The sequence below is a fragment of the Salmo salar genome, chromosome 14, assembly GCF_965601325.2.
Source record: "Salmo salar chromosome 14, fSalSal1, whole genome shotgun sequence".
NCBI classification, from domain to species: Eukaryota; Metazoa; Chordata; class Actinopteri; order Salmoniformes; family Salmonidae; genus Salmo; species Salmo salar.
The window spans coordinates 63,755,643-63,780,883 of NC_138304.1; the positions used below are offsets into that span (position 1 = coordinate 63,755,643).

The window sequence follows — 25,241 nt, forward strand, 5'->3', positions numbered from 1 at the left end:
GGTCCCGGCAAGCCAGTTCCCGGCGGACGTCCTCACGTAGACTACACCTGTAGTGGTCAATCAGGGCCCGCTCATTCCACCCCGATCCGGCGGCTAGAGTCCGGAACTCCAGCGCAAAGTCCTGAGCGCTCCTCGTCTCCTGCCTCAGATGAAATAATCGCTCGCCCGCCGCCTTGCCCTCCGGGGGATGATCGAATACCGCCCGGAAGCGGCGAGCGAACTCTGGGTAGTTGTCCTTTGCTGAGTCTGGGCCCTCCCAGACGGCGTTGGCCCATTCCAGGGCTCTACCCGTGAGGCACGAGACGAGGACGCTCACCCTCTCTTCATCGGAGGGAGAGGGCCGGACGGTCGCCAGGTACAGGTCCAACTGGAGCAAAAACCCCTTGCACCCAGCGGCCGTCCCATCAAACTCCGTGGGAGCCATTATCCGTATCCCGCTTGTACTGGGTTCGGTTGGATTTGGTAGGGGCGCAGGGTGATGAATTGGTCCTGGTGGGGGTGATGGAGCGACTCGCTCCCAGCTCTCCAATCGGGTCAGCACCTGGTCCATGGCCGTGCCCAGTCGCTGGAGGAGGCTGGCATGTTGGCCGACTTGTTCCTCCATTGACAATGTTCCTGTCCCTGCTGACTCCATAAGTGGTGCGGGATTCTGTCACGAGCGGAATGAACAGTTTAAGGAGTGAGTCAAGCGCAGGAGACTGAGGTCCGTTGGAACAATCTTAATTTAATAAATCCACGGGTAATTTTCACATACGGCTGGGAGCATAACAGTCAGGAAAAATGACAAAAAGAAGCTCCGCTCAAAAGGCAGACGGGACGCAGCCCGGCAACCCTAATGCCTATATAATTTAAGTAACACCACACGTAACAACGAACAATCCCGCACAAATCCTAGCTAAACACAGACAGACTAAATACCCCCCCACTAATGACAAACACAAAACAGGTGCAAACAAAAAACAGACATAACTAATAGACACTGAAACACAGATCGGTGGCAGCTAGTAGGCCTGCGACGACGACCGCCGAGCGCCGCTCGACCGAGGAGAGGCGCCACCTTCTGTGGATGTTGTGACAGCAAGTCAGTTAAGAACAAATTCTTATTTACAATGACGGCCTACGAAAAGGAAAAAGGCCTCTTGCGGGGACGGGGGCTGGGATTAAAAATAAATACAATTTAAATATAGGACAAAACACACATCATGACAAGAGAGACAACACAACACTACATAAAGAGAGACCTAAGACAACAACATAGCATGGCAGCAGCACATGACAACACAGCATGGTAGCAACACAACATGACAACATGGTACCAGCACAACATGGTAGCAGCACAAAACATGGTACAAACGTTATTGGGCACAGACAACAGCACAAAGGGCAGGAAGGTAGAGAGAACAACACATCACACAAAGCAGCCACAGCTGTCAGTAAGAGTGTCCATGATTGAGTCTTTGAATGAAGAGATTGAGATAAAACTGTCCAGTTTGAGTGTTTGTTGCAACTCGTTCCAGTCGCTAGCTGCAGCGAACTGAAAAGACGAGAGACCCAGGGATGTGTGTGCTTTGGGGACCTTTAACAGAATGTGACTGGCAGAACGGGTGTTGTATGTGGAGGATGAGGGCTGTAGTAGATATCTCAGATGGGGGGAGTGAGGCCTAAGAGGGTTTTATAAATAAGCATCAACCAGTGGGTCTTGCGACGTGTATACAGAGATGACCAGTTTACAGAAGAGTATAGAGTGCAGTGACGTGTCCTATAAGGAGCATTGGTGGCAAATCTGATGGCAGAATGGTTGATGTAAATTGAGGAGAGCGTGGGAATAATGGTAGTGGTAATAACACTGCAATAACTTCTCACTCACTAGTGACTCACTAATAACTTCTCACTCTATCCATGTGCTAGTGTCTGAAACACTGACAATGACTTCAAAGGTCAAAAGTATTCCAGGTTATAGACAGAATCAAGAAACATTGACCAATGTATTGGAGACCAATATAAACCATGACAGCATACGACTTGCTGGCCAAAGGCCGCTAAACAATATTACATCATATCAGTGTGATCTAAGCTGGCTGATATCAGGCATGCTCTCTGCCATTCTTGTCATTAAACATAAACCTTTGGAATAGTACATTGATAGGACACTTTCCAATTGCCTAACACTATGAATACTGACAATTGGCTTTCCTTTCTCGTCTCCTTACCTTGATCTGAAAAGATAAGGCCCACCAAGGGATTTGGTTTCATCTTTAAGTCTCAGCGTATTAGGGGCTTTATTGGATGCTTTTACTGGACCGTATTAAGCTGTGAATCACCTGTATGTATCATGTCTGTTCTTTTGAGAGTGTTTGATAGTGATAACAGCTTGATCGTGCAACGTGGAACAAAATTATAATCCAGCAATAAAAAATGACAACGCACTTTGTGTTGGGAACTTCGGACACAGGTTGGCCATTCACCTTGCATTTATGGGATCGCATCAGAGCAATCAAAGTTGTATAAATACTCAGTGAGCGTCTGTCAGTGTTTACTTACGGTAACATCACCACAGAGGGTCTCTAAGGTCAGTTATTTACTTAATATATATTATGTTTTAATCACCTGATCATTGTTGTTTTACTTTCAAGATATAGAAAATTATACTATTCGTACCTCAGTAAACAAAAAAAGTGTGAATACTACTAATATTCATTAACTCCATGTTGTGTAAGTAGTGCTCAGTTTGTTTTTGTAAACTGAGAAAGTTCCAGCGCATAAATAAGGGCATTTATAAAGTCCTGTATATCATTGTCATAAATCAGTGATCCTGTATAGAATACAAATCAGTTATCCTGTATATAATATTGTTATAAAATCATTGAATCAGAGTGGTATATTACTGTTGTATAAACAGATATTCTCCATTGTGTTCACAGGTGTATTGTCAGCAGATCACCATGAAGGTTGTTGCAGTAATCCTGGCTCTAGCCGTCCTCTCAGGTGACCTTTTACTTCTACTGAGTTTGTGTCCCAAATACCACCCTATTCCCTATACACCCTGGTCAAAAGTAGTGCACTAAATACGGAATAGGGTGCCATTTGGGATGCATACTACCTAAGATAATCATTGGGGTTTCATCAGCTCTGGAAAAACATTTGTTTTCTGAAACATTACCCAACAGGATAATTGACAGGGGCAATACAAATACCAACTGGTTTAAATCAATCGATTGCTCCATTCTCTTAACTATAGGCTGCCATGCATGGGTGCTACCCATGCAGGATGAGCCCCAAACTCCCTGGGAGAAGACAATTGACCAGTTTAAGGACTACATAACAGATCTGAACTCTAAGGCTGATGAGAAGGTGAAGAACATCAGGGCCTCCCAGCTCAGCAGTGAACTGGAGTGAGTTTATTTCTGTGCGAATCTACCTTTACTTTCCTACAGTTGGCCATTAATCCTGGCAAAAACATAAAAAAATATGGTGAAATATCTCCCTGATGTGCATTTAGCTTCAAGCCTTTTTGCAGATGTCTTCAATACTATTGTGGATAATCATGCTCCCTTCAAAAAATTAAGGGTTAAAGGTAGATCGAATGCCTGGTACACTCCGGAATTATCATAAGTCATTCATAAAAGAGATGATGCTTGGGTCAAGGTCAGGCACACAGGCTTAGGCCCGGACTGGCAAGCTTTTAAGCAACTGAGGAATCATTGTGTAAGTCAAATCAGAAAGGCTACATTTCTCAGAAAGGCTAAATGATTATGTAACCGCTCTTTCGGATTTTAATGGGAACCTGGCTAAATTCAGGAAAACTGTCAATCCCTGAAGAGTTCTACTTCCTCCTCTGCAACAACAAATTTAAATCAGAAACTGGCCTTATTACAGGAAAAAAAGGATACATTTTATCACCATTTTATTTCAAGAGGCTCTTATAAGTTATTTCAAAGCCTATTCACAATGATGCTGATAGAGGAAACTTGCTGAATGATCTGAGAAATGATAGTCAAAGCTTTTCTTTTAGCCTATTTACAGAAAAATAAGTCCTGGATGCTTTGCTAGCAATAGACAACAAGAAATCCACAGGGGCTGACAAATTGGATCCCGGTCTGCTTAAGTGTGCAGCGCCCATTATTGTTGGCTCAATAACACACATTTTCTATTTAACATTATCAGGAAATATTACAAAAGTATGGACATCAGCTCTTGTGCTGGGCGGGGATAGTAGTGTTCCTTGTCTAGCTATGATTCTTGAATCCTTGGGAAATGTAGAACTTTGCTCTTTTTTTATCTGAGAAATGTATTTTGAATGTAAATCAATCAGGGTTTAGGCCTGAGCATAGCACTATTACAGCAACCAATTTAGTTGTTAATGATCTTTAGACACAAAATGAAATGTGCTGCTTTGTTTTTGGACCGGTTGAACGGTTTTGATACTGTTCATCATGATTATTGAATAAGTTGTCCTCGATAGGCCTGAGCACTGACACCTGTTCATGGTTATCTTAGTGACAGAACTCAGACCATCGTGATTGATGGGGTTAAGTCTGAATTTCTTGTACATGAAGGTGTACCACAGGAGGCGATTTTGGGACCTGTTCTCCACTATTTATACAAACACCATTGGCCAATCTGTTAAAAATGTTAAACTTCATCTATATGCAGATGATACTATTATGTATGCTATTGCCCCGACTGTTGATTTGGCTGTGTCAAAACTAAAGTCAGATTTTATAACTATGCAGGAATCCCTTACTGATTTAAAACTTGTGCTTATTACAGACAAAACTAAATACATGTTGTTTTCAGACTTTGGTAAGAATGTTTCCGATGAACTACATGTTAACTCATTAGATGGTTCTCAAATCGAACGTGTTCCCACATATCAATACTTAGGCATTTGGATTGATATGGATTTGACGTTTAAAAAACATATAGATGAGTTAAGATTTAGAGTTGTCTTTTTCTACAGAAACAGATCGTGCCTTGCTCTAAGCAGTAGGAAGCAGATTATTCAGTCAACCTTTTTATCTGTTCTTGATTAAGGTGATATTATCAGCTGCTACTACTTTTAAAGCTTTGGATGCCGTCTACCGTAGTGCCCTTTGTTTTGTTACAGGTGACAGTTTTGATACTCATCACTGCATCCTGTATCAAAAAGTTGGCTGGACTTCGCTAAAGACCCATAGATCTCTACATTACTCCCTTTTTGTTTACAAGGCCCTAATTCATAAACTTCTGTCTTATATAACTTTGCTATTGAAGTATAGTCACCTGAGTTGTCTGACCCGTTCACAGGATTGGTTAACTCTTGAGGTTCCTAGGGTCTCCACCGAGCTAGGTGAATCTGCTTTTAGATTTAATGCTCCGTATTGCTAGAACAAAATTCTAAATACATTTCATCTTGATGTTCTGGTGCCGTTCGTGCAATTTCAAGTATTGATTAGGGACTTACTTGTGGAGGAATGTATCTGTTTTTCTGGGTGATTTGCAATGTTTTATTTGTTCTTCCCATTACTGTGTTTTTGTATTTTAATGTGTATACATATACAGTGCATTCAGAAAGTATTGAGACCCCTTGACTTTTTACACATTTTGTTACGTTACAGCCTAATTCTAAATGGATTACAATGTAACATTTACATAAGTATTCAGACCCATTACTCAGTGCTTTGTTGAAGCACATTTGGCAGCGATTGCAGCATCGAATCTTCTTGGGTATGATGCTACAAGCTGTATTTGGGGAGTTTCTCCCATTCTTCTCTGCAGATCCTCTCAGCCTGGGGAGCGTTGCTGCACAGCTATTCTCAGGTCTCTCCTGAGATGTTCGATCGGGTTCAAATCCAGGCTCTGGCTGGGCCACTCAAGGACATTCAGAAACTCGTCCCAAAGCCACTCCTGCGTTGTCTTGGCTGTGTGCTTAGGGTCGTTGTCCTGTTGGAAGGTGAACCTTCGCCCAAGTTTGAGGTCCTGAGCGCTCTGGAGCAGGTTTTCATCAAGGATCTCTCTGTACTTTGCTCCGTTCATCTTTCCCCTCGATTCTGACTAGTCTCCCAGTCCCTGCTGCTGAAAAACATCCCCACAGCATGATGATGCTGCCACAACCATGCTTCACCGTAGGGATGGTGCTAGGTTTCCTCCAGAAGTGATGCTTGGCATTCAGGCCAAAGTTTAGTCTTGGTTTCATCAGACCAGAGCATCTTGTTTCTCATGGTCTGAGTCTTTAGATGCCTTTTGGCAAACTCCAAGCAGGCTGTCATGTGCCTTTTACTGAGGAGTGGCTTCCGTCTGGCCACTACCATAAAGGCCTGATTGGTGGAGTACTGCAGAGATGGTTGTCCTTCTGGAAGGTTCTCCCATCTCCACAGAGGAACTCTAGAGCTCTTTCAGAGTGACCATCAGGTTCTTGGTTTTATATTTTTACACCATTTTCTCAAATTTTGAGAAACCTGTTTTTGCTTTGGGGTATAGTGTGTAGATTTATGAGGAAAACATTTAATTTCATCAATCTTAGAATAAGGCTGTAACGTAACAAAATGTGGAAAAAGTGAAATACTTTCAGAATGTACTCTATTGTTTGGGTATCATGTGTATATTTAGGTTCTATATACAGGGCGCATTTGTAAAAGAGACGTACATCTCAATATGTCTTCCCTGTTGAAATAAAAATAAAAAAAACATTTAAAAATGTATATTTTCACCCAGTCCAAAGAATAACACTCACCTATTCTGATGTATTTGATAAATGTCCACTGAGTGTACAAAACATTAAGAACACCTTCCTAATATTGAGTTGAGTTAGATTCACCTGGTCAGTATGTCATGGGAAGAGCAGGTGTTTACATTGTTACATTACAAATGAAATAGTAATAGTAATTTAATATGATCTATGTCTTAATAAACCTGTCTGTTTTCCCTCCCAGTACCCTGATCACAGACACCATGTCTGAGCTGAATATGTACAGTGATGATATGAAGACCAAACTGGGACCTCTCGCTAAGGACACCGCTGAACGTCTGGGCAAGGAAGTGCAGCTCCTCGTTAACAAGTTGCAGGCTCACATGGCTGAAGCTAAAGACCGTACCACAGTGTACACCCTGGAACTCCAGACCATGTTGGAGCAGAATGCCAATGACGTCAGTCACAGGGTCAACACCTATAGCCGCAAGCTGAACAAGCGCCTGAGCAAAGACACCCAGGAGATCTGCAGGTGTGACAGAGAGAAGGCAGGAGCCGTTTGCCAGACTAGATAAATTAAAGTATTGAAGTCTTTAGATTGAAGTCTTTAGATTTAAAGCATTGTCTTATTGTGTCTAAATGTTGGCTGTTATGTCATAATTCATCATGTATTGTTCACCGATTTAAAAAACGTTCAATACTATTTGTCTGTCACATAAGTAGTCATGCACATAGAGGGAGTCATTTAACTGCAAACAAGTTCTAATGAAATGGAATGCTTTACCTTACTTTGTACAGTACCTGTCTTTGACATCTCCTTCCTCTCCACTCTTTTTTTAGCAAAGTGACCACCTATTTCGAGGAGCTGCATTCTCGAACCACCTCTGGTGTGAAATCCGTGGTGGATCGCTTTGAGCCTTACTACGTCCAGATCCGTGAGCGCGCTGAGGATAAGATGGCTACCCTCAGCAAACTGCTGACGACCCAGGCTGAAAAGGTGAGCACTGTCTGGCTCAGTAAGTGGAGCAAGGTGCTTGCATTGCCAATAATCGTGGGTTTGATTCCCGCTGGGGCTACCCATACAAATAAATGTATGCATGATTGCAAGCGCTTTGGATAAAAGTGTCTGCTACATGGAATATACAGTGGCAAGAAGAAGTATGTGAACCCTTTGGAATTACCTGGATTTCTGCATAAATTTGTCATAAAATTTGATCTGATCTTCACCTTAGTCACAACAATAACAACACCTTAGTCACAACAATAACACACACATTTTTGTATTTTTCTTGTCTATATTGAATACATAATTATTGTATTTTTCTTGTCTATATTGAATACATAATTTAAACATTCACAGTGTAGGTTGGAAAAAGTATGTGAACCCCTAGGCTAATGACTTTTCCAAAAGCTAGTTGGTGTCAGGAGTCAGCTAACCTGGAGTCAAATCAATGAGACGAGATTGGAGATGTTGGTTAGAGCTGCCTTGCCCTATAAAAAATACTCACAAAATTTGTGTTTGCTATTCACAAGAAGCATTGCCTGATGTGAACCATGCCTTGAACAAAAGAGATCTCAGAAGACCTAAGATTAAGAATTGTTGACTGGAAAGGGTTACAAAAGTATCTCTAAAAGCCTTGATGTTCATCAGTCCATGGTAAGACAAATTGTCTATAAATGGAGAAAGTTCAGCGCTGTTGCTACTCTCCCTAGGAGTGGACGTCCTGCAAAGATGACTGCTAGAGCACAGTGCAGAATGCTCAATAAGGTTAAGAAGAATACTAGAGTGTCTGCTAAAAACGTACAGAAATCTCTGGAACATGCTAACATCTCTGTTGATGAGTCTACGATACGTAAAACAGTAAACAATAATGGTGTTCATGGGAGGACACCACGGGAGAAGCCACTGCTGTCCAAAAAAAACATCACTGCACGTCTGAAGTTTGCAAAAGAGCACCTGGATGTTCCACAGCGCCTCTGGCAAAATATTCTGTGGACAGATTAAACTAAAGTTGAGTTGTTTGGAAGGAACACACAACACTATGTGTGGAGAAAAAAAGTCACAGCACACCAACATCAAAACCTCATCCCAGCTGTAAAGTATGGTGGAGGGAGCATCACAATTTGGGGCTGCTTTTCTGCCTAAAGGCCTGGACAGCTTGCTATCATCGATGGAAAAATGTATTCCCAAGTTTAGCAAGACAATTTGCAGGAGAATATAAGGCTTTCTGTCCACCAATTGAAGCTCAACAGAAGTTGGGTGATGCAACAGGACAACGACCCAAAACACAGAAGTAAATCAACAACAGAATGGCTTCAACAGAAGAAAATACGCCTTCTGGAGTCGCCTTCTGGAGTCCTGACCTCAACCCGATTGAGATGCTGTGGCATGACCTCAATAGAGCAGTTCACACCAGACATCCTAAGAATATTGCTGAACTGAAACAGTTTAAAGATGAAGGGTCCAAAAATTCCTCCTTACTGTTGTGCAGGTCTGATCCACAACTACAGAAAACGTTTGGTGGAGGTTATTGCTGCCAAAGGAGGGTCAACCAGTTATTAAATCCAAGGGTTCACATACTTATTCCACCCTACACTGAATGTTTACACGGTGTGTTGAATAAAGACATAAAAATGTATAATTGTTTGTGTGTTATTAGTTTAAGCTGTCTATTGTTGTGACTAAGATGATCAGATCAAATGTTATGACCAATTTCTGCAGAAATCCAGGTAATTCCAAAGGGTTCACATACTTTTTCTTGCCACTGTATTACACACTGCTCAAAAAAATAAAGGGAACACTAAAATAACACTTCCTAGATCTGAATGAAAATCTTATTAAATACTTTTTTCTTTACATAGTTGAATGTGCTGACAACAAAATCACACAAAAATAATCAATGGAAATCCAATTTATCAACCCATGGAGGTCTGGATTTGGAGTCACACTCAAAATTAAAGTGGAAAACCACACTACAGGCTGATCCAACTTTGATGTAATGTCCTTAAAACAAGTCAAAATGAGGCTCAGTAGTGTGTGTGGCCTCCACGTGCCTGTATGACCTCCCTACAACGCCTGGGCATGCTCCTGATGAGGTGGCGGATGGTCTCCTGAGGGATCTCCTCCCAGACCTGGACTAAAGCATCCGCCAACTCCTGGACAGTCTGTGGTGGAACGTGGCGTTGGTGGATGGAGCGAGACATGATGTCCCAGATGTGCTCAATTGGATTCAGGTCTGGGGAACGGGCGGGCCAGTCCATAGCATCAATGCCTTCCTCTTGCAGGAACTGCTGACACACTCCAGCCACATGAGGTCTAGCATTGTCTTGCATTAGGAGGAACCCAGGGCCAACCGCACCAGCATATGGTCTCACAAGGGGTCTGAGGATCTCATCTCGGTACCTAATGGCAGTCAGGCTACCTCTGGCGAGCACATGGAGGGCTGTGCGGCCCCCCAAAGAAATGCCACCCCACACCATGACTAACCCACCGCCAAACCGGTCATGCTGGGGGATGTTGCAGGCAGCAGAACGTTCTCCACGGCGTCTCCAGACTCTGTCACGTCTGTCACATGTGCTCAGTGTGAACCTGCTTTCATCAGTGAAGAGCACAGGGCACCAGTGGCGAATTTGCCAATCTTGGTGTTCTCTGGCAAATGCCAAACGCCCTGCACGGTGTTGGGCTGTAAGCACAACCCCCACCTGTGGACGTCGGGCCCTCATACCACCCTCATGGAGTCTGTTTCTGACCGTTTGAGCAGACACATGCACATTTGTGGCCTGCTGGAGGTCATTTTGCAGGGTTCTGGCAGTGCTCCTCCTGCTCCTCCTTGCACAAAGGCGGCGGTAGCGGTCCTGCTGCTGGGTTGTTGCCCTCCTACGGCCTCCTCCACGTCTCCTGATGTACTGGCCTGTCTCCTGGTAGCGCCTCCATGCTCTGGACACTACGCTGACAGACACAGCAAACCTTCTTGCCACAGCTCGCATTGATGTGCCATCCTGGATGAGCTGCACTACCTGAGCCACTTGCGTGGGTTGTAGACTCCGTCTCATGCTACCACTAGAGTGAAAGCACCGCCAGCATTCAAAAGTGACCAAAACATCAGCCAGGAAGCATAGGAACTGAGAAGTGGTCTGGGGTTACCACCTGCAGAACCACTCCTTTACTGGGGGTGTCTTGCTAATTGCCTATAATTTCCACCTGTTTTCTATTCCATTTGCACAACAGTATGTGAAATTTATTGTCAATCAGTGTTGCTTCCTAAGTGGACAGTTTGATTTCACAGATGTGTGATTGACTTGGAGTTACATTGTGTTGTTTAAGTGTTCCCTTTATTTCTTTGAGCAGTATATTACAACTAGCTGCACCTAAATGGCATTTATTATATCAGGTGAAGGACAAGCTTGAGTCCCGGGCTGAGGAGGTCCGCGAGCAGCTGGAGAAGACCACCGAGAACCTCCGCAGCACCCTCGAGGGCAAGACGGAGGAACTGCGCACCTGGTTCAACCCCTACGGCCTCATAATCCGTGATCAGGCTAAGGCCATCATGGAGACCATGTAAATCAACATACCACCATGCAGGCTTAGGGTGGTGGTCTAGTTCACTCACTATGTTCTATGTCACATATTTCACCCAAGTTAAAAAAGGGAAAGAAACCATTTCGTTTGTCACTCTATTCGTAAACAAGACATAATGCATATTTGGCTGAGCACAGAGCTTTTCAGACTTGTAACAGATCCCCAAGATCAACCAAACAAATCTACTTGTGTTAATATCCTCTCTCACTCATTGTCATCCACCACTACAAAAGGCACCCTTTCAAGGCCTAGCTGATAAAGTTTACAGAGATGCACACTCTAGCCATTACTGCTTAACATCAAAATGTATATTAGCGGCACAGAACAGTTGTGGTAGGGGAATTGTATAAAGGGCTTTGTGAGTGAGTAAGTAAGTAATAATAAAAAAACATACATTGGTGACTGTGGTGAAAGTCTGTCAATCCGATAAAAACATCTATACTAATCTGTGAATTGTTATTATTATTTTATGATCATAGATATGACATGATAATCATCATAAGTTTGGTTTCCATCCAATTGGCAACAGATTTATGTGAATATTCTCAAATCTGCATTAAAAAACATGCACATTTTCCCACCAAAGGGGTTTCAATTACAGATATGAAGGACTCGGGGCCCAAAAGCCCGTTTTAGCATGGGCAGCGCCATTGAGGACTTTCACCATCTTGAAGTAGTGAACTGGGTGGGACTTCCTATGGGTTAAGGAAGGATCACATCATTTGTATTCAGACCCTTTACTCAGTACTTTGGTGAAGCACCTTTGCCAATGATTACAGCCTCAAGTCTTCTTGGGTATGACGCTACAAGCTTGGCGCACCGGTATTTGGGAACAAAAATATAAATGCAACATGCAACAATTTCAAAGATTTTACTGAGTTACAGCTCATATAAGGAAATCAGTCAATTTAAATAAATTCATTAGGCCCTAATCTATGGATTTCACATGACTGGGCAGTGGTTCATCCATGCATGGGAGGGCATAGGCTCTCCCACTTGGCACCCACTGGGAAGCCAGGCCCAGCCAATCAGAATGGGTTTTCCCCACAAAAGGCTTTATTACAGACAGAAATATTCAGCAAAGTCAGCATGCCAATTTCACGCATGCTCAAAACATGAGACATCTGTGGCCTTGTGTTGTGACAAAACTGGCCTTTTATTGTCCCCAGCAAAAGGTGCACCTGTGTAATGACCATACTGTTTAATCAGCTCCTTGATATGCAACACTTGTCAGGTGGATGGATTATCTTGGCAAAGGAGAAATGCTCACTTAAAGGGATATAAACAAATTTGTGCACAAAATTTGACAGAAATAAGCTTTTTGTGAGTATGGATCATTTCGGGGATCTTTTATTTCAGCTCATGAAACATGGGACCAACACTCTACATGTGTTTATATTTGTGTTCAGTGTAAATAAACCACTTGCTATTTATTTGAAATGTGCATCAAGTTCATCACCGTCCATCACTTGACCTCCATGAAGTTCATCAGTTATTTAAATCTGCTTACAAACTCTAATGCTTTTCTACATCGCACTGGTAGTACAACGTAGCATGTCATCATGTGACTCCCAAGTTTAATTTGACATGATGGTTTATTATATAAATATTTGCCCATAAAATGAGTTTCCACTGCAATTGTGGGATAATGAATTGTACCGAAAAAAAAGATCCCACCATGTTGAACAAACAAATTGTCTGTACCGACACGTCATGTTTCAATCACCCGTCTTCATTATTTTTTATACGGCATGGCTTTACTTGCATAAAAACTGTGGATGGAAACGCAGTTACTGTGGAGAAACTTCAGCGGAAACAACACAAAAGTCAAAGTCAAGATACTTTTATTGAAAGACAACTGTAAATAAAAACTTGTAAAAAAGTTTTGCATTGATAATGAGACATCTAAAGAATGAAAATGATCAGTACAGAATCAATATAACAAATCCTTTCCATCACATCTTTGTGTTGACAATAGCTTTGCTGTACATACACAGTGCTTAAAGTTTCAATGAGTAATGTTTACTGAATGTCCAGTGACATCTTTGACATTTGAAAATGACTAATTACAATAGTGTTACAAACCACACTTCACATTTCCAGAAATCAAAAATGGTAAGTAATCACCATTTACCAAACAATTGACTGATTGGAAAGCAGATCTAACCGTTACCCCAAAGGACACAACTTAGGGTGTTTTCACATTTGTTAACTCTGTGCAGTTCGCTTAATTTATTGTACATTGTTAACACTCCAAAGAAACTCAAACCCCTCAAAAGAGCCCTCGAAGCAAACCGAACAGAGACCATCTCGAGAGGTGGTCTGAGTTGGGTTTGCTTGAATTCTGTGGTCCGGTTCCCTTTTTTAGGACAATGTAAACACAAAGCTCCCCAGGTTCGCTTGTAACTATTCCCACACAACACACTAGACTACAGCAACACCGTTTCCCCTGCCATAAACCCTTACATTAGTGCCACTAGAGAGATGGAAGAAAACAAAAATATGAGCTGTTTTTGGATATTGACTAGCAATTGTCAAGGATGCACAGAAATTCCAAAATGTGTGGAGTTTTTAGTTCAGATTATTTGTTTGCAATATGTGCTCTATATGCTAAGAGAGTTTTATAAGCTGTTTATTGATCGTGGGGTTTGAATAGTGTGAGAAGACAACATATTTGGTGAGAATCACAACCTATAAAATCTATTCTAGCTCTTAAAGGGGCACTAGCCTACATTGGGTGTACAATTTTCAATTACAGCATTATTTAATCTGCAGTTACTCAATTGCTATTTGTTCTGTTACCAATAATATTTACAAGTTAATAGTATCTTCTGATTACAGTTACTATGTCTCATAAAAGCAATCTATTAACTTCCAAAATGTAAGTATGTACAGTGGGGGGAAAAAAGTATTTGATCCCCTGCTGATTTTGTACGTTTGCCCACTGACAAAGAGAGGATCAGTCTATAATTTTAATGGTAGGTTTATTTGAACAGTGAGAGACAGAATAACAACAAAAATATCCAGAAAAACGCATGTCAAAAATGTTATAAATTGATTTGCATCTTAATGAGGGAAATAAGTATTTGACCCCCTCTCAATCAGAAAGGTTTCTGGCTCCCAGGTGTCTCTTATACAGGTAACGAGCTGAGATTAGGAGCACACTCTTAAAGGGAGTGCTCCTAAGCGCAGCTTGTTACCTGTAAAAAAGACACTTGTCCACAGAAGCAATCAATCAATCAGATTCCAAACTCTCCACCATGGCCAAGACCAAAGAGCTCTCCAAGGATGTCAGGGACAAGATTGTAGACCTACACAAGGCTGGAATGGGCTACAAGACCATCGCCAAGCAGCTTGGTGAGAAGGTGACAACATTTGGTGCGATTATTCGCAAATGGAATAAACTGTCAATCTCCCTCGGCCTGGGGCTCCATGCAAGATCTCACCTCGTGGAGTTGCAATGATCATGAGGACGGTGAGGAATCAGCCCAGAACTACACGGGAGGATCTTCTCAATGATCTCAAGGCAGCTGGGACCATAGTCACCAAGAAAACAATTGGTAACACACTACGCCGTGAAGGACTGAAATCCTGCAGCGCCCGCAAGGTCCCCCTGGTCAAGAATACATATACATGCCCATATGAAGTCTGCCAATGAACATCTGAATGACTCAGAGGACAACTGGTGAAAGTGTTGTGGTCAGATGAGACCAAAATGGAGCTCTTTGACATCAACTCAACTCGTTGTGTTTGGAGGAGGAGAAATGCTGCCTTTGACCCCAAGAACACCATCTCCACGGTCAAACATGGAGGTGGAAACATTATGCTTTGGGGGTGTTTTTCTGCTAAGGGGACAGGACAACTTCATCGCATCAAAGGGACGATGGACGGGGCCATGTACCGTCAAATCTTGGGTGAGAACCTCCTTCCCTCAGCTAGGGCATTGAAAATGGGTCGTGGATGGGTATTCCAGCATGACAATGACCCAAAACACACAGCCAAGGCAACAAAGGAGTGGCTCAAGAAGAAGCACATTAAGGTCCTGGAGTGGCCTAGCCAGTCTCCAGACCTTAATCCCATAGAAAATCTGTGGAGGGAGCTGAAGGTTTGAGTTGCCAAACATCAGCCTCAAAACCTTAATGACTTGGAGAAGATCTGCAAAGAGGAGTGGGACAAAATCCCTCCTGAGATGTGTGCAAACCTGGTGGCCAACTACAAGAAACGTCTGACCTCTGTGATTGCCAACAAGGGTTTTGCCACCAAGTCATGTTTTGCAGAGGGGTCAAATACTTATTTCCCTCATTAAAATGCAAATCATTTTATAACATTTTTGACATGCGTTTTTATGGATTATTTTGTTGTCCCATAACACATTATGATTGAATGGCTTGTCCTGCATTGAGTGAATGTTGGAAAAAGATGTTGGTTCTTTTCTAAACATAGCAATGAGAATGCAAAAAAAGAGGACTCAGTCCACAAAATAGGTGAAGTAAACTGGTAAAAGAGTTGAGTCCTCATTCAAAGTGTAACTAGAAAGATAACTACATTTTGTTACCCTCCAGTTCACTTTAAAGAGGACTGATATCGGTTATTTTAGAGAGGACTATATGTGAATACACCCTTAGAGTGTGTTACAATATCTACAACGTTAAACATAAAAAAAACATGTACAGTGCATTGTGAAAGTATTCAGACCCCTTGACATTTTCGACGTTGTTACGTTACAGCCTTATTCTAAAAGGAATCGTTTTTTTCCCCTTGTCAATCTACACAATACCCGATAATGACAAAGCAAAAACAGGTTTAGAAATGTTTGCAAATTTATAAAAAACATAAATACCTTATTTACATAAGTATTCAAATCCTTTGCTATGAGCCTTGAAATTGAGCTGTTTCCATTGATCCTCCTTGAGATGTTTCCACAACTTGGAGTCCACTTGTGGTAAATGCAATTGATTGGATATGATTTGCACACACCTGTCTATATAAGGTCCCACAGCTGACAGTGCATGTCAGAACAAAAACCAAGCCATGAGGTCGAAGGAATTGTCCGTAGAGCTCCGAGACAGGATTATGTCGAGGCACAGATCTGGGGAAGGGTAGCAAAAGAGAGATCCTTGATGAAAACCTGCTCCAGAGCGCTCAGGACCTCAGATCGGGCGAAGGTTCACCTTCCAACAGGACAACAACCTTAAGCACACAGCCAAGACAATGCAGGGGCAGCTTCGGGACAAGTCTCAATGTACTTGAGGGGCCCAACCAGAGCCCGGACTTGAACCCTATCGGACTTCTCTGGAGAGACCTGAAAATAGCTGTGCAGCGACACTCCCCATCCAACCTGACAGAGCTTGAGTGGATCTTTAGAGAAGAATGGGAGAAACTCCCCAAATACAGGTGTGCCAAGCTTGTAGCGTGATACCCAAGAAGACTCAAGGCTGTAATTGCTGCCAAAGGTGCTTCAACAAAACACTGAAAATGGTCTGAATACTTATGTAAATGTGACATTTATTTTCTTTGCTCAAATTTCTAAAAACCTGCTTTTACTTTGTCATTATGGTGTTTTGTTTGTAGATTGTTGAGGGAAAAAAACAATAGAATCCATTTTAGAATAAGGCTGTAATGTAACAAAATGTGGAAAAAGTCAAGGGGTCTGAAAGGAGTACTTTCCAAATGCTCTTCCAAAAAGTGAACAAATAAAACAGGACAGATTGGAGTAACTGTTTCAAAGTATGACAAGTTCGTAATCTATTCAAAAGGCACATTTTTGTAGTACTGTACAATTTTGGGGGAGGGGGGAGAAAAACATATTCCCCGGATATATTCAAATAATATAAATATAAGTCTTTTTTTTAAGAAAAAAAAAGTTCATGTCAACGTTAAACAAATAATCCACTGAAGGAATGAAACACCTCTCCACTTGGTGATAGTCTGTTCAATGATTATTTTCACCATGGCATGATTTAACTTCTGGTCCGAAATCGTGTTGTGACGCGTCATCACGATAAAGTTTTTGTCTTTGGAGATATGAAATATGCTAGTTTGTTATTGCCTAACGCTTTTAAAACAATTACCTGCACTCCAGATTGCCAAATCAGACAATAGATGACATTGACATACTAGTCTAGAACACATCCATCAGTCTATATCGTCATGACAAAGTATATATTTCATTCAAACTCAAAGTGCACCGTCAGATCAATGTCCTTTAACTACCATCACGCAAAGCGACCTTCGCAGTGTAGGCAGGGTCATTGCGTTGCCATAGCACTGTTTTGAGCAAGACACAATCTCCACCAGGTTGAACATGGTGAGATTGTAAGTCCTAAAATTGATAGCGCAGTGTGTTTCAGGGATTTTACAGCTAACTAGCTACTTCACATGCTGATATTGACTTTGATATTATCATGTGTAGCTATGTTTTGTAGCTAGCCAGCAATCCTGTCCAGAGAGAGCTCCAACAGATTTCTTCAACAATTTTCATATGTTGCTTCCTCCCTTATAACGACAAAATGCTAAATTTAACAAATGTAAATCATAGTAATTAGGCGTTTTGCGTGGATTATTCCTTTAACCATTGCTATAGCTATTAAGACAACTATGGTTAACTCAGAAACAGACATCATACTCTTCAGATGTAAATGACCAATACCATCAAAAACAATTATATACAATAGTGGAATTGTGAAAATATCTTTTGACTTTCACTTCACCCCCCTGGCATGATGTATGTAATGCTCATGTAGCTCTGAGACGTCGCTAAATGTTACCCAACAATCAGCACACTCAAAGGCATCACACCCCCACTTTTTGCCCCTTGGAATCACAACTGTTGAGGCTCTAAAGAAAGCATCATGATCACCCTTAGACTTGTCTCGTATCTGGGGTGGTTCATTCTGAGGACCTTTATCCAGGGGACAGGGTGAGGGTGGTTCACGTGTCGGCATGTGTGTGGTGTCTGTTTGGGGCTTTGGTGTACATTGAGTAGGTTCATCAATAAGAACACATAAGGGGTATGAGGGCTGAGGTAAATCGGAGTTGCTTGCCTCACAATCATTGCTAGGGCTGATTTGCCCTTCATGTTCAAGGGACACATTGTTACAGGGTGAGTCGTAGACTGAAGATAAGCTAATGTTTAGAATCTCTTGAGGCTCTTCTTCTGTGTCTGAAATAATTACTGATGGCTGTGAGGATATTTTAGGGACGACATACAGACGATCAGGGTTAGGATACCTATACATGTTCCTTTTCTTTGACAGAGGAATTGGTATTGTCTGAGGGGATAGCAGCGTGACTCTGTGTCTTGGCTTGTTTGAAAGCTTGGAGGTAAGGGATGCAGAAACATAATTAGCTGAACCGCTGCTATATGCTTTCTTCCCCCCAATAAGATGGCAAACCTGATGGGCTTGGAGCAAGTCTGTGGTTGTAAATCTGGCATTACATTTTCCACAGCGATATAGAAATAGAAGTGGTTCCAATGGCCCTTCAGGGAGAGGGATAACAGGGCGGGCTTCGTGAGCCTTCAAGTGATTCTGTAAGGCTTGGTTACTAGGAAATGGGAGCATGCAAGGGAGACAGTAGTGCGAGCTAGCACCTCTGTGTAAAAGACGATGTTTCTCCAAGTTTCTGAAACCGGTGAACTCCTTTCCACACGTGTCACATTTCAGGCTTTCACGCGGCTGGTGATTTTCACACAGATGGGTATTTAAGTCTTCTTCAATGACATAGGTTTTGGGACATAATGGACAAGCATATGGTCTCTGTGCTGCATGTTCCTGCATGTGCTCCCTATAGGAGCCAAAGAAGCGAAACTCTAAATTGCACTGAGTGCATGAAAAGCGACAGTGTTTTTCTCGGTGTAGTCCCTGATGCAACCAGAGCTTGTTCCACTGGTTAAAGGATTTTCCACATTGTCCACATGAATACCTGTCACAAGGGGCATAGGTCTGTAAACAAGAGCGAACACCTGCAGGCTGTTGAACCACACGTACGGAATTACAGCTCATTACAGAAGGGGAAGATAGAGCAGGACTTGCACACATGGAGTTTGAGGGAGAAGGTTGGGGTCTGGGGTCTGGGGTCTGGCAAGCAGGTTTGGGGTTTTGTGGAAGCACATCTGAGGAATACTCCTCCATAGTTTCCGGAGGTGGCAGAGACTCAGGCTCCTTACATTGGGGATGCTGGTCATCCGTAGATAACATCTCCTGATTATCATTGTACAGAGAATACATTTCAGGCTCAGGCGTCTGATTCTGCAGAGATTGGGGTTCATACCAGACCTGTGACAAGGACGAAATGCATGCCCTCTCCTCTCCACTTGATTTGCAACAAACTTTACAATGAACACATAATTCAGTGACCTGATCATACCGTTGTCCACAGACCTCGCAAAGGTTTGGCTTGTTATTAGTGTGCGTTTGTAGATGAAGAATGTACTGACACCAGTGACGATTAAGTTGTTTGCAAATCTGACATTTAAAGTACATCGGGGTATTAATCTGCCCATCAGTCCTTTGCTCCACCAGGAACCCCTCAATGTCAACCTTGTTTCCATCTCCTTCATATCTAGCCTCAAAACACACTTTGGAGACTTGATGTGTGCGCAAGGATGAGAAGTTGCTAAAGGCCTGTCCACAGTGGTTACAGAAGAAAGGCATCTCTCCTGAGTGCATATGAGAGTGGGTTTTGAGCTCTCTAAGCAGAACAAAGCCTTTTCCACACACAGAGCAAGCATACGGTTTAACAGGCCAGTGTGTTTTTTCATGTGCACTGAAACTTAAGAACTTGCTAAACATCTTGCCACAGACTTTGCAGGTGAAACGCCTCACTCCACTGTGTGTTTGCAGGTGCATCTTCAATGTGGCCTTACTGAAAAAATATTTGAAACAAGTGGAGCATCTAAGGGATTTCCTGCCATTAAGAGAGACTGGGGAATCTATGTAATCAGCGTAAGGTTGAATCTGAATTTCTCTGGCTCTTCTCGTTTTATTAATCAAACTGAACCTCTTGGTGCCCTTCATGTGGATCTTTAAATGATCAATCAAGTCATCTTTGTTTGGAGACTGAGTGACGCAACATGGGCATTGCATGAGTCCATGTTGTTTGTGGATGTTTGAGTGCGAGTTGAGTTTGGAGAGCTGAGTAAAGCTCTTGCCGCACTTCTGGCACCTGTAAGGCTTCTCACCTTTGTGAATGCGCTTGTGAATTGTGTATGCTGATATGTGACGAAATGAGCGACCACAGAAGTGGCATGACATTGGTTTCCTTGTCTTAACATTTTGTTGAAGTACACTTGAATGCTGTAATTTAGCACGAGCTGTTAGGAGTAGATCTCCACAGTTGATCTCCTCAACATTAACTACATTGTAATCGTTTGTTACTGCTTTCACATCTTGTGCTCTACATTCTTCTTGTTCAACACTTTCCAATGTGTAATTTTCCATTAACGAATTACAGAGGCTAGAGTTGAGACCAGTGTTGTCAATGGAAGACTGAATCAAAACATCAAGCCTATCCCCGGAGTTCACTTTGGAGAGTGGTCGTTTGGATTTCACTTTTGTAGCCCATCCAGTTTTATTTCTCCTGCGTCTCTTCTTCATGCCAGTCACTTTATGAGGTAATTTTGTGAGATGGGGTGTTAATTGGGTAGATTCAATTTGCTGGCTTCCTTGTATCGCCCCTGCATCAACAGAGAACATTGTTTCTGAAGATATGGAGGTTTCAAATTCTTGCCCTGAAATACTGGGGGAAATAGTCACAGTTTGTGAGGAGAAAATGTTGCTGGATACATCAACGATCTCCCATATGTCATCTTGCTCTTGTTTAAGAGCAATGTCTTCAATCTTCATTGCCTTGAATGCTTTAGTGTGCCTTAAGGTTGATGACGCTGGGTTCAAATTGTGCTTTTTCCCTCCCTTAGAAGTTCCCTTTGATTTACAACTCTGTGTCTTATTCAAAGAAAGTTCCCCGCTAGTGTTTGACTTCTGCTCTCCACATGACAGCCGTTTTGCCATTCTCAAAGTTCTTTTCTTGAATGGCCGACCTTGTTTATTTTTCAGTACTGCTATGGTGGTCTGAAAATCTTGCCCCACCATCTCTTTTACAACTGATATGGCCACTGTCGGTTCTTCCGTAATTGTCTTGGATTTTTTCTTACCCTTGTTCTTCATTCTCTGATTCTCCAGTAAGGACGAGTCCACTAATACAGAGCTATCACTAAGATCATCTTTAGGATTTAGGACTTTTATATCTGCATTAACAAAATCAGTACTTCTGGTGTCAACTTTTCGTTTTTTGTGTATTTCTGATATATTGCTGACACACAGAGATGTTTTTTCTGGAGACATATTAATGCATTGCTGTTCACTGGGAACGTTGGTGGTAGATGATATTTTTTGCAATCTCTTGGAAAAACGACCACCTTTTTTACATTTTGGAATCACAGTACTGATTGTGTCTACTGCAATAGACATAGAGCCCCCTGCTTCATCTATAGGGACTTGTACAATTAATTTGTCATCTGTTAATGCATTGCCATCCTTCACCTGAGATTGGCTGTGTTTACTTTGTGGATTCACATTGTCTATTTTGAGAATTTTGTCTTTCTTCCCTTTGCCGTCTTCTTTCCCCCTATTCTCTGGGCTTTTTTCTTCCTCAATGAGTTCCTCTTTTACAAATGCTGATAAGAATTTGAGAGAAATGTTGTCATCTGTGATATTCTTATCAAGACATGTAGCTTTTGGTCTCTGAGGTTTTATCGTCTTAGGTGTCCTCATTTTATGTGACCTTTTCTCAATACAGTCAGCACTCACTAATTCAGTAATCTGTCCTTGCACTGCAACTGAGGACACTGTTATTGATACAGGACTGGTAGGGTTATTGGTGAGATCTGATGCAACCGATAGAATTACTTGATCTTGCATCGACTCAGTTGTGATATGTGAATTAGATGTGTAGGGCCGTCTGGAATTTCTTCGACTGGATATTGGACGGCTTGATCCAGTCATTTTATTTCTCACTTTAGAGATTTTATAAGTATCAAGAATATTCTGAACCTGGTCCACATGTGTGAAAGTGGTTGCCATTTCAGAATATCCATATTCCATTCCAAGAGAAAGTTTTGAACTTGGTGGGGTTGGAGTTATCTTCCTTTTCTTGCATGCCTTTGAAATATACTTTTTTTGTGTGGGTGTGACACATCCACTGTTAGATTCTGACTTGATCTCTGATGCCAGCAAAGAAACTTGGTTGGGATGTTTATCCGAGGTAAGAGTTGCTGCTTGTTCTGATATGGAAACATTGCTGTCCTCTTCTTTCAGATTATTTTTTGACCCCATACGTCGTTTGAGCGCTGTTTCCATATGATTTTCCATCACTGATGTCACTGTTTTTTTTTTATGTTTAACTACATTCTTATTGGTTTTCCCATCACGCTTTCCTCCTTGCTTTGCATGGGTAAGGTGGGGAGGCATTTCAAGACATCCAACTTCTGCCCCAAGAGAAGGATTTGAAGTTAGCATAGCTGCCCTTTTAGCGTTTCCTGGGGGTGCTTTTAAAGGGAGTTCTCTTTTCCTGGATGTTTTTGACTTATTTGTTGTTGCCATTTCAGGTATGATATGTTCCATTCCTGATTTTGTCTTTGTCTCTGATGCTAGCAAAGAAACATGCTCTAATGCATTGTGGTCATGCTGTTTTAGCTGGCTGTCTGAGATAGTGGATTCTACTTGTTCTGGTTTGGAAACACTGCAGTCCTCTTTTTTTAGCTTCTTTCTTGGCCCTTTACGCTGATGTGGTTTGTGGGCTGCTGTTTCCAAATGGCCATCTGTCACTGATATTTCATGCTTTACTACATCATTATTGTTTTTTCCATCACTCTTTCCACCTTTCTCTGCTTGGTTAAGGTGGGGAGGCATTTCAAGATATCCATCTTCACCTCCAATAGAAGGATCTGAAGTTAGAACAGCTGCTTTCTTATCAGTTTTAGAGAGTTTCCCTTTAAAGCATGCTTTTGACTTATTTTTTGTTGCCGTTTTGGGTATGGCATGTTTCAAGCCTGATTTTGTCTTTCTTGATGACAGAAAATAAGATTGAGGTAATTTACTATGGTTATGCTGTTCCAACAGGTTATCCAAGGCAGGAAAGGTTGTTGGTTCTAATGGAGCAACATTATCAGTCTCTTCTTTTAACTTTTTTTGTTGATCCTTAGGTTTGAGTGGTTTGTGGAGATCCTCAATCACTGCGTCTATAAATGCTTCCACATGTCTCATTTCATCCATTTGTGGGATTTCAGGACTTTTTTGTTTCTCTCCAGAGTAGTTTATATCCACCTGTGCTTTCTCAACTTTCTGTGAAGGTCTTTTTCTTTCTTGACAAGTATTGGAATTCTTCTTAACTCTTTTGGATGGCACATGCACTGTGTCAGATGAAGGACCTGAAGTTGGCATAGATGCTTTCTTATGATTTTTCAATAGGCTTTTTGATGTATGTTTCTCTTTCATGCATATTTTCGACTTTTTGGGTAGGGCATTCTTGATTCTGCCCGATTCTGTCTTTATTTCTAATGTCAGCAAAGGCGATTGAGATAATGTACTATGGTTATGTTGTTCAAACAGGTTATCCGAGGAAGGAAAGGTTGAGTATGCTGATGCAGAAACATCACTGACCTCTTTTTTGTGTAGATCCTCGGTCACTGCTTCCATTTGTCTTGTATGATCCACTTGTGGCACATCAGGAGTGATATGTTCCATTCCAAGTGAAGGATCCAGAGTTGATGCAGAAACATTGCTGGCTTCTTCTTTAATTTTTTTTCTTTGATCCACATGTTCCAGTGGTTTGTCAACATCTTTAATTACTGACTCCATCACTGCTTCCACTTGTCTCATTTGATCCACTTCTGGCACATCAGTACGCATATGTTCCACTACAAGGGATGGATCCAGAATTGGCACCTGTGCTTTCTCAACTTTCAGTAAATGTTTGTTTCTTGCCTTACACGTCTTTGGAATATTCTTTGTAACCGTTCTAGGTGTCGGGTATACAGTGTCAGATTCTGTCTCAATCTTTGATGGCAGTAAAGGCGTTTCCTGAGATGCACTGTGATTTTGCACCTGCAACTGGCAATCTGAAACAGGAAGGGCAGTTTGATCAGATAATGGGACAAGTGCCTTTTCTGTACCCTTTTTATGTTGAACCCCACGTTTCCGTGATTTCTGGGAGTGTGGCACAGTAGGTGTTGAAGTCTTGGAATATACCTCATCCCTATTAGTTTGGGTATGTATAACTCCCTGAGGAATTCCATTTGTACACAGCAATTCTGATACACCACGAGTTCTAGGCACCTGTTTGCATTTACTTTTGGATCCAATGTCTTTCTTTGTTTCTTTGTCATTCCCTGTAGAGACAATCTCAGCAAGGGCCTTGGAATCTAGTGCAAACATTGAGGGATGTGGGACTGCAGTGGTCATGTTTTTGTAAAATGGTGTGTTTTTCTTCAGGGGTTTTCCACATCTGTGACTTTCCTGTTGAGGGGAAATATCTGCACTACATAGAGGAATTACAGAGAACGGTGAGATAAGAGTTGTGTCCTCCAATTTGAGAATGGGTTCAATAAGATAGGATGGAACTGGTAACACTGGTTGGGTGGGCGTGTGTGTGAGGATTCGCATCTTCTGAACAGTTTTTGGGGTCGTTTTACATGTTCTGCTGGATTTTCTTGAGGTGCTTGTAGGTGAATTTGATGCCAAGGTTCTTGTATCTGTCTTCTTTACTTTTGACTTGAGGGGGTGATAGGCAGGGACCTCCTGCTGGAATTTTGGAACACACTCTTCAATCATGCCACAGTTCTCTGTATCATTAGATCCACCTTCCTGTGCTATCGCTAGCAGTTTAGCCATTTTAAACAATGTCTTTTTCTTGAATGGTCGACCAGCTTTCCGCTTCAATTTCAGCACATCCTCAATACTCTTCAGTCCTGAGAGATCTTGAGTTCTTGGAGTCATT

At 42.0% G+C, this 25,241-nt stretch overlaps 1 protein-coding gene across 1 annotated transcript; it reads left to right on the plus strand.

Moving 5' to 3' along the window:
• The first annotated feature begins 2,342 nt into the window (after positions 1 to 2,342).
• On the plus strand, positions 2,343 to 11,691 carry LOC106570128 (uncharacterized). The gene is made up of 6 exons (XM_014142162.3): positions 2,343 to 2,569; positions 2,922 to 2,985; positions 3,239 to 3,392; positions 6,912 to 7,199; positions 7,508 to 7,664; positions 11,059 to 11,691. The coding sequence occupies exons 2-6, from the start codon at positions 2,943 to 2,945 to the stop codon at positions 11,227 to 11,229; spliced, it is 813 nt and encodes a 270-aa protein (XP_013997637.1). The 5' UTR covers positions 2,343 to 2,569; positions 2,922 to 2,942; the 3' UTR covers positions 11,230 to 11,691.
• The last annotated feature ends 13,550 nt before the right edge of the window (positions 11,692 to 25,241 follow it).